The sequence below is a fragment of the Lithobates pipiens genome, unplaced genomic scaffold, assembly GCF_037356315.1.
Source record: "Lithobates pipiens isolate NorthernLeopardFrog02 unplaced genomic scaffold, aLitPip1_a1.2 Scaffold_18, whole genome shotgun sequence".
In the NCBI taxonomy this organism is placed as follows: Eukaryota; Metazoa; Chordata; class Amphibia; order Anura; family Ranidae; genus Lithobates; species Lithobates pipiens.
In genome coordinates, this window is record NW_027507758.1 from 649,581,112 (window position 1) to 649,595,273 (window position 14,162).

The 14,162-nt window shown below is 45.8% G+C and overlaps 1 protein-coding gene across 1 annotated transcript in view; it reads left to right on the forward strand.

Annotated features, from left to right (window-relative positions):
* Positions 1-14,162, forward strand: part of LOC143989331 (ALK tyrosine kinase receptor-like) — a 318,070-nt gene that overhangs the window by 273,076 nt on the left and 30,832 nt on the right. The window contains exons 21-23 of the mRNA XM_077489419.1: positions 509-610; positions 1,719-1,853; positions 4,871-4,961. Of these exons, the coding sequence (XP_077345545.1) occupies positions 509-610; positions 1,719-1,853; positions 4,871-4,961 (328 nt within the window). The remainder of the gene's footprint in view (positions 1-508; positions 611-1,718; positions 1,854-4,870; positions 4,962-14,162) is intronic.

The window sequence follows — 14,162 nt, forward strand, 5'->3', positions numbered from 1 at the left end:
CCAGATTTCTCCTCTGCCCTTAAAAGCTTGTGCTTGCACCAAGATTGGTAAGATCGGTACGATCCGATGTTTATTTACAAACCACTAATCGTTTGTTTACAACCAGCGAAAAAAACGGCAGTGAAAAATGCCTCGGGCATGGCGGGCGATGTACCGGTATGTCACCTGGCGTTAAGTGGTTGAGATGAAATCTCCTTTCACTTGTGCGACTTGTTCTGCGACCTGGGAGCGCAAAGTCGCATGACAAGTCGTTCCCCCATGATTTCCAATCAGTACCATTTGTATACAGTATGTGGCGACTTCAAGTCTCACCTACTTTAAAAATAGTCCCTGTACTACTTTGGTCCCACTTCGATGCGAGTTGAGGTCCATAGACCTGACCATTCCCCGAATTTGCGGCAAAATCTAGGCAACATCGCTCGACTTTCAAGTCGCAGCAGTGTGAAAGGGGCAAGCTCTTCCTGTTCACGTTGTAATGAATGAAGAATGTTGGTGTCTCGTTCCTCAGGGCCAGCTACTACAGGAAGGGAGGGTGCGCCATGCTGCCGGTGAAGTGGATGCCCCCCGAGGCCTTCATGGAAGGAATATTCACATCCAAGACTGACACCTGGTAAGTCCATCATTTCATTGAGGGGAAAAAAAGTATTTGATCCCCCGCTGGATCCTTTCTGATCCCCCTTCTTGTGTGCGGAGTACGATTGCAGCGTAATGACCTTTTGCTGATTCGGTGTAATTCATTTCCGCCTATAGGGGGAGCTACATTGACCTAGAGCAGTGATGGCAAACCTTGGCCACCCCCAGATGTTTTGGAGCTACATTTCCCATGATGCTCAACTACACTGCAGAGAGCATGAGAATCACGGGAAATGTATTTCCAAAACATCTGTGGGGTGCCAAGGTTCGCCATCACTGACCTGATGTCCTGTTTATTCTATTATTTTATATTCTATGCTGTCTTATTCTATTCCATTGTTTTATTTTATATTCTATGCTATTCATTCCTATTATTTTATATTCTATTCTATTCAATCCTATGCTGTCTTATTCTATTCCATTGTTTTATTTTATATTCTATGCTATTCATTCCTATTATTTTATATTCTATTCTTTTCCGTCCTATGCTGTCTTATTCTATTCCATTGTTTAATTTTCTATTCTATGCTATTCATTCCTATTATTTTATATTCTATTCTATTCAATCCTATGCTGTCTTATTCTATTCCATTGTTTTATTTTCTATTCTATGCTATTCATTCCTATTATTTTATATTCTATGCTGTTTTATTATATTCTATTGTTTTATTCTATTGTTTTATTTTATATTCTATTCTATTTAATCCTATTATTTTATTATCTATTCAATCCTATTATTTTATATTCTATTCTATAAAGAAGCCTAAATAGGAATCATCCTTTTTATTTTACTTTTATATCTTACATTATTTATTGTAATATATTGTTTCCATATAAATCCTGTATAATAATAATTTCTAATTCAAATGAATTTTCAAATTCAGATTCAATTTTCAAACTGAAATTCGTATAATTTGTTTTGTTACAATATATTTCGGATTCAGCAAAATTTGTTACTTTTGTGATTTGGAAACTCAGATACATCCGAATCTCCGTCGATTCATAATGAAATGAATTGCACTATTGTCTAATAATGAGTGGGGCGTGTCCTTATTGCTGTCCTCTCCTCTCTCCTCCCTCTGCAGGTCTTTTGGGGTTTTGCTGTGGGAGATTTTCTCGTTGGGATACATGCCGTACCCCAGTAAGAGCAACCAGGAGGTGCTGGAGTTTGTCACAAGCGGAGGAAGGATGGATCCACCCAAAAACTGCCCGGGCCCTGTGTACGAGTCCAAATGTCTTATTTATTACCCACGTGGCAGCTTGTGCTTATATGGACTTTCAGTAAGCCCGCCCAGGGCTTAGCCTAACCCCACCCCAAACCCAACCCCCGAGGCTCCCCATGCTGTATGTTTTGCATATTTTTTTTTTTTTTTTAGATTTTCATATATATATATATATATATATATATATATATATATATATATATATATATATATATATATATATATATATATATATATATATATATATCTCTATTTTATATATATATATATATATATATATATATATATATATATATATATATATATATATATATATATATATATATATATATATATAATCTTTATTTTTTTCATTTTTTTTATTTTTTTTATTTTCATATATATATGTGTGTATATATATATATATATATATATATATGTGTGTGTGTGTGTGTGTGTGTGTGTGTATATATATATATATATATATATATATATATATATATATATATATATATATATATGTTTTTACATACATATATATATAATTTTTTTTTTTTTACATTTTTTTGCCCTGTTGGGATTTGGGGTGCTTATGTGTGTGTATATATATATATATAATTTTTATACATACATATATATATACATTTTTTTTTTTACATTTTTTTGGATTTGGGGTGCTTTGGTGAAAGATCAAGGGTCTAAACATAACCCCTGGTGTCTCACTTTTGGGACAGAGAGCCAACCAATTCCACCAATAGTTCCAAGCCCGACGCGTTTCACAGCTTGAACCGCTGCTTCTTCAGGGTTCCGAAATGCAAAAATGTCACAACTTTCAACAGCAAGCAGATATTTGGTGTGGGGTGGGTGTCACCACCAGGAGTTAGCACTGGAAGATTTGCTCAAGGGAGTTATTGACCGAGATCGGTTTTTCTGCGGGGTTGGTGTTTGCGGCCTCAGTCTCTTCCATGTGTGGTCCAGTGCTTTGACGCCATCCCCCCACCTTTTTATTTTTTTGGGGGATAGGGAAAGGTCGTCCTCTCCATTGATGGCGCTCTGATGGTGTTTAATCATACCAAATATCTGCTTGCTGTTGAAAGTTGCAACATTTTTGCATTCGGTCCCTGAAGAAGCAGCGGTTCAAGCTGCGAAACACGTTGGACTTGGAACTTGAATGCCCAAGCAAATTATTATATGGACTATGTGTTAAACTTTTTAGCACTGAATGGTGCATCACTTGTATAATGTTTTGGGAAATTGAGGAAGAATATCAATAGAATGGGCTGTCATCAATAAAAGGTGTTCTTTTATACTCCTTAATTGTGTTATTGTTGCCTCTAATTGGAGCCTTTATGGTCCCTTATTGCTGGAATCGTTGGTTACTTAATGGATAGTTATTCTGGGATGTGGCATTGTGCAAGTTCTCCCCGGGATATGGTCAGTTATTTTATTTTTGTACTATAGTTCCTAATTCAAGCTGACACCGCACAGCTATCTGCTTCAATGCACTATAAATTGGGGGCAACGCGCCCCCCAGGAGATGGAGTCATGACACCCTGCATTCATTGGATGTCCTCAGACTACCTTCTTAAATGACACTAGAAGACTAGAGGACATCTTGTGGTCAAACAGTAGTACTGTTAGGGATGGCTTCCGGAGCTGCTTTCTTTTTTGTACTCCATTCTTTTATTTTCTATTTTCTATTCTATACTATTTTATTATTTTATATTCTTTTATTTTATATTCTATTCTGTTTTATTCTATTTTTTATATTCTAGTAAAAAAAAATCTATACTGTTTTATTCTATTCTATTTTTTATTTAATTTTATATTCTTTCATTTTATATTTTATCCTTTTTTATTATTCTATTCTATTATTTAGTTTTATATTCTATTTAATTGTATTCTTTTAATTTATATTCTATTCTGTTTTATTCTTTTCTATTCTATTCTTTTCTTTTAAATTCTGTTCTATTATTTTATTTTATATTCTATGCTTTTTTTCCATTCTTTTATTTTATATGTTATTAATTTATTTTCTACTCTATTCTATTCTATTTTATTATATTCTTTTATTTTATATTATATTATATATTTTTTTTTCTATACTGTTTTTTTCTATTCTTTTTTTTTACATTTTTTTTTCTAGTCTTTAATTTTATATTTTATCCTTTTTTTTCTATTGTTATTATTTTATTTTCAACTCTATTCTATTATATTTTATTATATTATTTTATGTTATATTATATTATATATTTTTTTCTATACTCATTTATTCTTTTTTTTTATTCTTTTTTTTTTTAATCTTTCATTTTTTATATTTTATCTTTTTTTTTTTATTCTTTTCTATTTTATTCTATTCTTTTATTTTATATTATATATTTTTTTCCTATACTGTTTTAGTCTATTCTTTTTTTTTACTTTTTTTCTAGTCTTTAATTCTATATTTAATCCTTTTTTTTATTCTATTCTATTCTTTTATATTATATTATATTATTTTATTTTATATTTTATTCAGTTTTATTCTTTTATATTCTTTTATTTTATATTCTATTCTATTTTATTCTATTCTTTTATTTTATATTCTATTATATATTTTTGTTTTATTTTACATTCTTTCATTTTATATTTTATCTTTTTTTTATTCTATTTTATTCTTTTATTTTATATTCTATTCTATTCTATTTTATTCTGTTCTTTTATTTTCTAAATTATTTTATTTTTTATATACAATAATATTGAATTTGGGTCTGTTCTTTTATTTTATTTTATATTTTATTCTGTTCTGTTCTTTTATTTTATTTTATATTTTATTCTGTTCTATTCATTATTTTCTATTCTGTTTATTCTATTCTATTTTTATTTTCTATTCTATGCATTCTATTCTATTCTTTTCTATTTTATGCTTTTCTATTCTAACTCTCACTTTAACTAAAAAAAAAAAAAAAAAAATTGCCCGGAGTCTTCTGGATTTAATGATATCTGTCAGAATGTAGTGAGTGGAATTTTTTCAGTGTTTGTTCTCCTTTAAACCGCAGCTATCGTATCATGACGCAGTGCTGGCAGCACCAACCCGAAGACCGTCCTCAGTTTTCCATGGTCTTGGAAAGAGTTGACTACTGCACACAGGTACGGCGGGGGGGGGGGGGGGGGGGGAGAAAAAAGAGCGCACAAAATGTAATATAAAGTAAAATATACACACAGTGCGGAAAATAATGATTGGCTCCCCCGAAGATGGTGTAAGTTTTGCCCACTTACAAAGAAATGAAGGGTCTATCATTTTTTATCATAGGCGTATTTTATATGATAGAAACAGAATATCAACCAAAAATCCAGAAAAAAAAAAACACGATACAAATATTATAAATGAAGTTGCAGTTCAGTGAGTAAAATAAGTATTTGATCCCCCCACCAACCAATAATAATTCTGCCCCCCCACAGACTGGCTACAGTAGGTGCTCATGTGGTACACAGATTAGTCCTGTCAATGTAAGAAGGTTCTCCCAACGACAACTCGTTATGTGTATAGAAGACTCCTGTCCACAGAATCTCTTCCTTCCAATCAAAAATCTCCATCATGGGGAAGACCAATGAGCTGTCAGAGGACGTCGGGGAGAAGATTGGAGACCTGCACAAGGCTGGAATGGGCTACAAGACCATCAGCAAGAAGCTCGGTGAGAAGGAGACGACTGTTGGAGGGATTATTCACAAATGGGAGAAATACAAAATAACCATCAATCGTCCCTCGGTCTGGAGCTCCATGCAAGATTTCTCCTCATGGGGTGAGGATGGTCATGAGAAAAGTGAGGGATCCGCCCAGAACTACATGGGAGGAGCTTGTGAAGGATCTTAAGGCAGTCGGGACCACAGTCACCAAACAAACCATTGGTAACACAATACGCCGCCATGGATGGAAATCCTGCAGTGCCCGCAAGGTCCCCCTCTTCAGGAAGACACATGTACAGGTCCCCCTCCTCAGGAAGGCACATGTACAGGTCCCCCTCCTCAGGAAGACACATGTACAGGTCCCCCTCCTCAGGAAGACACATGTACAGGTCCCCCTCCTCAGGAAGACACATGTACAGGTCCCCCTCCTCAGGAAGACACATGTACAGGTCCCCCTCCTCAGGAAGACACATGTACAGGTCCCCCTCCTCAGGAAGACACATGTACAGGTCCACCTCCTCAGGAAGACACATGTACAGGTCCACCTCCTCAGGAAGACACATGTACAGGTCCTCCTCCTCAGGAAGGCACATGTACAGGTCCCCCTCCTCAGGAAGACACATGTACAGGTCCACCTCCTCAGGAAGGCACATGTACAGGTCCCCCTCCTCAGGAAGACACATGTACAGGTCCCCCTCCTCAGGAAGACACATGTACAGGTCCCCCTCCTCAGGAAGACACATGTACAGGTCCCCCTCCTCAGGAAGACACATGTACAGGTCCACCTCCTCAGGAAGACACATGTACAGGTCCACCTCCTCAGGAAGACACATGTACAGGTCCTCCTCCTCAGGAAGGCACATGTACAGGTCCCCCTCCTCAGGAAGGCACATGTACAGGTCCCCCTCCTCAGGAAGACACATGTACAGGTCCACCTCCTCAGGAAGGCACATGTACAGGTCCCCCTCCTCAGGAAGACACATGTACAGGTCCCCCTCCTCAGGAAGACACATGTACAGGTCCCCCTCCTCAGGAAGACACATGCACAGGTCCCCCTCCTCAGGAAGACAAATGTACAGGTCCCCCTCCTCAGGAAGACACATGTACAGGTCCCCCTCCTCAGGAAGACACATGCACAGGTCCCCCTTTCTCAGGAAGACAAATGTACAGGTCCCCCTCCTCAGGAAGACACATGTACAGGTCCCCCTCCTCAGGAAGACACATGCACAGGTCCCCCTCCTCAGGAAGACACATGTACAGGTCCTCCTCCTCAGGAAGGCACATGTACAGGTCCCCCTCCTCAGGAAGGCACATGTACAGGTCCCCCTCCTCAGGAAGACACATGTACAGGTCCACCTCCTCAGGAAGGCACATGTACAGGTCCCCCTCCTCAGGAAGACACATGTACAGGTCCCCCTCCTCAGGAAGACACATGCACAGGTCCCCCTCCTCAGGAAGACAAATGTACAGGTCCCCCTCCTCAGGAAGACACATGCACAGGTCCCCCTCCTCAGGAAGACACATGTACAGGTCCCCCTCCTCAGGAAGACACATGTACAGGTCCCCCTCCTCAGGAAGACAAATGTACAGGTCCCCCTCCTCAGGAAGACACATGTACAGGTCCCCCTCCTCAGGAAGACACATGCACAGGTCCCCCTCCTCAGGAAGACAAATGTACAGGTCCCCCTCCTCAGGAAGACACATGTACAGGTCCCCCTCCTCAGGAAGACACATGTACAGGTCCCCCTCCTCAGGGAGACACATGTACAGGTCCCCCTCCTCAGGAAGACACATGTACAGGTCCACCTCCTCAGGAAGACACATGTATAGGTCCCCCTCCTCAGGAAGACACATGTACAGGTCCTCCTCCTCAGGGAGACACATGTACAGGTCCCCCTCTTCAGGAAGACACATGTACAGGTCCTCCTCCTCAGGAAGACACATGTACAGGTCCCCCTCCTCAGGAAGACACATGTACAGGTCCCCCTCCTCAGAAGACACATGTACAGGTCCCCCTCCTCAGGAAGACATATGTATAGGTCCACCTCCTCAGGGAGACACATGTACAGGTCCCCCTCCTCAGGAAGACACATGTACAGGTCCACCTCCTCAGGAAGACACATGTATAGGTCCCCCTCCTCAGGAAGACACATGTACAGGTCCTCCTCCTCAGGGAGACACATGTACAGGTCCCCCTCTTCAGGAAGACACATGTACAGGTCCTCCTCCTCAGGAAGACACATGTACAGGTCACCCTCCTCAGGAAGACACATGTACAGGTCCCCCCTCCTCAGAAGACACATGTACAGGTCCCCCTCCTCAGGAAGACATATGTATAGGTCCACCTCCTCAGGAAGACACATGTATAGGTCCCCCTCTTCAGGAAGACACATGTACAGGTCCTCCTCCTCAGGAAGACACATGTACAGATCCTCCTCCTCAGGAAGACACATGTACAGGTCCCCCTCCTCAGGAAGACAAATGTACAGGTCCTCCTCCTCAGGAAGACGCATGTACAGGTCCACCTCCTCATGAAGACACATGTATAGGTCCCCCTCCTCAGGAAGACACATGTACAGGTCTCCCTCCTCCTCAGGAAGACACATGTACAGGTCCCCCTCCTCAGGAAGACAAATGTACAGGTCCTCCTCCTCAGGAAGACACATGTACAGGTCCACCTCCTCAGGAAGACACATGTACAGGTCCTACTCCTCAGGGAGACACATGTACAGGTCCCCCTCTTCAGGAAGACACATGTACAGGTCCTCCTCCTCAGGAAGACACATGTACAGGTCCCCCTCCTCAGGAAGACACATGTACAGGTCCCCCCTCCTCAGAAGACACATGTACAGGTCCCCCTCCTCAGGAAGACATATGTATAGGTCCACCTCCTCAGGAAGACACATGTATAGGTCCCCCTCTTCAGGAAGACACATGTACAGGTCCTCCTCCTCAGGAAGACACATGTGCAGGTCCTCCTCCTCAGGAAGACACATGCGCAGGTCCTCCTCCTCAGGAAAACACATGTACAGGTCCCCCTCCTCAGAAGACACATGTACAGGTCCCCCTCCTCAGAAGACACATGTACAGGTCCCCCTCCTCAGGAGGACACATGTACAGGTCCCCCTCCTCAGAAGACACATGTACAGGTCCCCCTCCTCAGAAGACACATGTACAGGTCCCCCTCCTCAGGAAGACACATGCACAGGTCCCCCTCCTCAGGAAGGCACATGTACAGGTCCCCCTCCTCAGGAACGCACATGTACAGGTCCCCCTCCTCAGGAACGCACATGTACAGGTCCCCCTCCTCAGGAAGACACATGTACAGGTCCCCCTCCTCAGGAAGACACATGTACAGGTCCCCCTCCTCAGGAAGACACATGTACAGGTCCCCCTCCTCAGGAAGACAAATGTACAGGTCCTCCTCCTCAGGAAGACGCATGTACAGGTCCACCTCCTCATGAAGACACATGTATAGGTCCCCCTCCTCAGGAAGACACATGTACAGGTCTCCCTCCTCCTCAGGAAGACACATGTACAGGTAACCCTCCTCAGGAAGACAAATGTACAGGTCCTCCTCCTCAGGAAGACACATGTGCAGGTCCACCTCCTCAGGAAGACACATGTACAGGTCCTCCTCCTCAGGGAGACACATGTACAGGTCCCCCTCTTCAGGAAGACACATGTACAGGTCCTCCTCCTCAGGAAGACACATGTACAGGTCCCCCTCCTCAGGAAGACACATGTACAGGTCCTCCTCCTCAGGAAGGCACATGTACAGGTCCCCCTCCTCAGGAAGGCACATGTACAGGTCCCCCTCCTCAGGAAGACACATGTACAGGTCCACCTCCTCAGGAAGGCACATGTACAGGTCCCCCTCCTCAGGAAGACACATGTACAGGTCCCCCTCCTCAGGAAGACACATGCACAGGTCCCCCTCCTCAGGAAGACAAATGTACAGGTCCCCCTCCTCAGGAAGACACATGCACAGGTCCCCCTCCTCAGGAAGACACATGTACAGGTCCCCCTCCTCAGGAAGACACATGTACAGGTCCCCCTCCTCAGGAAGACAAATGTACAGGTCCCCCTCCTCAGGAAGACACATGTACAGGTCCCCCTCCTCAGGAAGACACATGCACAGGTCCCCCTCCTCAGGAAGACAAATGTACAGGTCCCCCTCCTCAGGAAGACACATGTACAGGTCCCCCTCCTCAGGAAGACACATGTACAGGTCCCCCTCCTCAGGGAGACACATGTACAGGTCCCCCTCCTCAGGAAGACACATGTACAGGTCCACCTCCTCAGGAAGACACATGTATAGGTCCCCCTCCTCAGGAAGACACATGTACAGGTCCTCCTCCTCAGGGAGACACATGTACAGGTCCCCCTCTTCAGGAAGACACATGTACAGGTCCTCCTCCTCAGGAAGACACATGTACAGGTCCCCCTCCTCAGGAAGACACATGTACAGGTCCCCCCTCCTCAGAAGACACATGTACAGGTCCCCCTCCTCAGGAAGACATATGTATAGGTCCACCTCCTCAGGAAGACACATGTATAGGTCCCCCTCTTCAGGAAGACACATGTACAGGTCCTCCTCCTCAGGAAGACACATGTACAGATCCTCCTCCTCAGGAAGACACATGTACAGGTCCCCCTCCTCAGGAAGACAAATGTACAGGTCCTCCTCCTCAGGAAGACGCATGTACAGGTCCACCTCCTCATGAAGACACATGTATAGGTCCCCCTCCTCAGGAAGACACATGTACAGGTCTCCCTCCTCCTCAGGAAGACACATGTACAGGTCCCCCTCCTCAGGAAGACAAATGTACAGGTCCTCCTCCTCAGGAAGACACATGTACAGGTCCACCTCCTCAGGAAGACACATGTACAGGTCCTACTCCTCAGGGAGACACATGTACAGGTCCCCCTCTTCAGGAAGACACATGTACAGGTCCTCCTCCTCAGGAAGACACATGTACAGGTCCCCCTCCTCAGGAAGACACATGTACAGGTCCCCCCTCCTCAGAAGACACATGTACAGGTCCCCCTCCTCAGGAAGACATATGTATAGGTCCACCTCCTCAGGAAGACACATGTATAGGTCCCCCTCTTCAGGAAGACACATGTACAGGTCCTCCTCCTCAGGAAGACACATGTGCAGGTCCTCCTCCTCAGGAAGACACATGCGCAGGTCCTCCTCCTCAGGAAAACACATGTACAGGTCCCCCTCCTCAGAAGACACATGTACAGGTCCCCCTCCTCAGAAGACACATGTACAGGTCCCCCTCCTCAGGAGGACACATGTACAGGTCCCCCTCCTCAGAAGACACATGTACAGGTCCCCCTCCTCAGAAGACACATGTACAGGTCCCCCTCCTCAGGAAGACACATGCACAGGTCCCCCTCCTCAGGAAGGCACATGTACAGGTCCCCCTCCTCAGGAACGCACATGTACAGGTCCCCCTCCTCAGGAACGCACATGTACAGGTCCCCCTCCTCAGGAAGACACATGTACAGGTCCCCCTCCTCAGGAAGACACATGTACAGGTCCCCCTCCTCAGGAAGACACATGTACAGGTCCCCCTCCTCAGGAAGACAAATGTACAGGTCCTCCTCCTCAGGAAGACGCATGTACAGGTCCACCTCCTCATGAAGACACATGTATAGGTCCCCCTCCTCAGGAAGACACATGTACAGGTCTCCCTCCTCCTCAGGAAGACACATGTACAGGTAACCCTCCTCAGGAAGACAAATGTACAGGTCCTCCTCCTCAGGAAGACACATGTGCAGGTCCACCTCCTCAGGAAGACACATGTACAGGTCCTCCTCCTCAGGGAGACACATGTACAGGTCCCCCTCTTCAGGAAGACACATGTACAGGTCCTCCTCCTCAGGAAGACACATGTACAGGTCCCCCTCCTCAGGAAGACACATGTACAGGTCCCCCCTCCTCAGAAGACACATGTACAGGTCCCCCTCCTCAGGAAGACATATGTATAGGTCCACCTCCTCAGGAAGACACATGTATAGGTCCCCCTCTTCAGGAAGACACATGTACAGGTCCCCCTCCTCAGGAAGACACATGTACAGGTCCCCCTCCTCAGGAAGACACATGTACAGGTCCCCCTCCTCAGGAAGACAAATGTACAGGTCCTCCTCCTCAGGAAGACGCATGTACAGGTCCACCTCCTCATGAAGACACATGTATAGGTCCCCCTCCTCAGGAAGACACATGTACAGGTCTCCCTCCTCCTCAGGAAGACACATGTACAGGTCCCCCTCCTCAGGAAGACAAATGTACAGGTCCTCCTCCTCAGGAAGACACATGTGCAGGTCCACCTCCTCAGGAAGACACATGTACAGGTCCTCCTCCTCAGGGAGACACATGTACAGGTCCCCCTCTTCAGGAAGACACATGTACAGGTCCTCCTCCTCAGGAAGACACATGTACAGGTCCCCCTCCTCAGGAAGACACATGTACAGGTCCCCCCTCCTCAGAAGACACATGTACAGGTCCCCCTCCTCAGGAAGACATATGTATAGGTCCACCTCCTCAGGAAGACACATGTATAGGTCCCCCTCTTCAGGAAGACACATGTACAGGTCCTCCTCCTCAGGAAGACACATGTGCAGGTCCACCTCCTCAGGAAGACACATGTACAGGTCCTCCTCCTCAGGGAGACACATGTACAGGTCCCCCTCTTCAGGAAGACACATGTACAGGTCCTCCTCCTCAGGAAGACACATGTACAGGTCCCCCTCCTCAGGAAGACACATGTACAGGTCCCCCCTCCTCAGAAGACACATGTACAGGTCCCCCTCCTCAGGAAGACATATGTATAGGTCCACCTCCTCAGGAAGACACATGTATAGGTCCCCCTCTTCAGGAAGACACATGTACAGGTCCTCCTCCTCAGGAAGACACATGTGCAGGTCCTCCTCCTCAGGAAGACACATGCGCAGGTCCTCCTCCTCAGGAAAACACATGTACAGGTCCCCCTCCTCAGGAAGACACATGTACAGGTCCCCCTCCTCAGAAGACACATGTACAGGTCCCCCTCCTCAGAAGACACATGTACAGGTCCCCCTCCTCAGGAGGACACATGTACAGGTCCCCCTCCTCAGAAGACACATGTACAGGTCCCCCTCCTCAGAAGACACATGTACAGGTCCCCCTCCTCAGGAAGACACATGTACAGGTCCCCCTCCTCAGGAAGACACATGCACAGGTCCCCCTCCTCAGGAAGGCACATGTACAGGTCCCCCTCCTCAGGAACGCACATGTACAGGTCCCCCTCCTCAGGAACGCACATGTACAGGTCCCCCTCCTCAGGAAGACACATGCACAGGTCCCCCTCCTCAGGAACGCACATGTACAGGTCCCCCTCCTCAGGAAGACACATGCACAGGTCCCCCTCCTCAGGAACGCACATGTACAGGTCCCCCTCCTCAGGAAGACACATGCACAGGTCCCCCTCCTCAGGAACGCACATGTACAGGTCCCCCTCCTCAGGAAGACACATGCACAGGTCCCCCTCCTCAGGAAGGCACATGTACAGGTCCCCCTCCTCAGGAACGCACATGTACAGGTCCCCCTCCTCAGGAACGCACATGTACAGGTCCCCCTCCTCAGGAAGACACATGCACAGGTCCCCCTCCTCAGGAACGCACATGTACAGGTCCCCCTCCTCAGGAAGACACATGCACAGGTCCCCCTCCTCAGGAACGCACATGTACAGGTCCCCCTCCTCAGGAAGACACATGCACAGGTCCCCCTCCTCAGGAAGACACATGCACAGGTCCCCCTCCTCAGGAACGCACATGTACAGGTCCCCCTCCTCAGGAAGACACATGCACAGGTCCTCCTCCTCAGGAAGACACATGTACAGGTCCCCCTCCTCAGGAAGACACATGTACAGGTCCCCCTCCTCAGGAAGGCACATGTACAGGTCCCCCTCCTCAGGAAGGCACATGTACAGGTCCCCCTCCTCAGGAAGACACATGTACAGGCCCGGCTGAAGTTTGCCAATGAACATCTAAATGATTCAGAGAAGGATTTGGAGAAAGTTCTGTGGTCAGATGAGACCTAAGTCAAGCTCTTTGGCATTAACTCGACTCGCTGTGTTTGGAGGAAGAAAAATGCTGACTATGACCCTAAGAACACCATCCCTACAGTCAAGCATGGAGGTGTAAACATGATGCTTTGGGGCTGTTTCTCTGCTAAAGCTACAGGCTGACTTTGCCGCATTAAGGGGCCAATGGACGGGGCCGTGTATTGTAAAATATTGGATGAGAGCCTCTATCCAGAACACTGAAGATGGGTCATGGACGGGTCTTCCAGCATGACAATGACCCAAAAACATACCGCCAAGGCAACAAAGGAGTGGCTGAAGAAGAAGCACATTAAGGTTCATGGAGTGGCCTAGCCGGTCTCCAGACCTTAATCCTATAGAAAATTTTATGGAGGGAGCTGAAACTTCGAGTTGCCAAGAGACAGCCAAGAAATCTTAACATTTTAGAGAAGATCTGTAAGGAAGAGTGGACCAAAATCCCTCCTGAGATGTCTGCAAACCTGGCCACCAATCACAAGTAACGTCTGATCTCTGTGAAATCGCCATCAAGGGTTTCTCCACCAACTACCAAGTCATGTTTTGCTTGGGG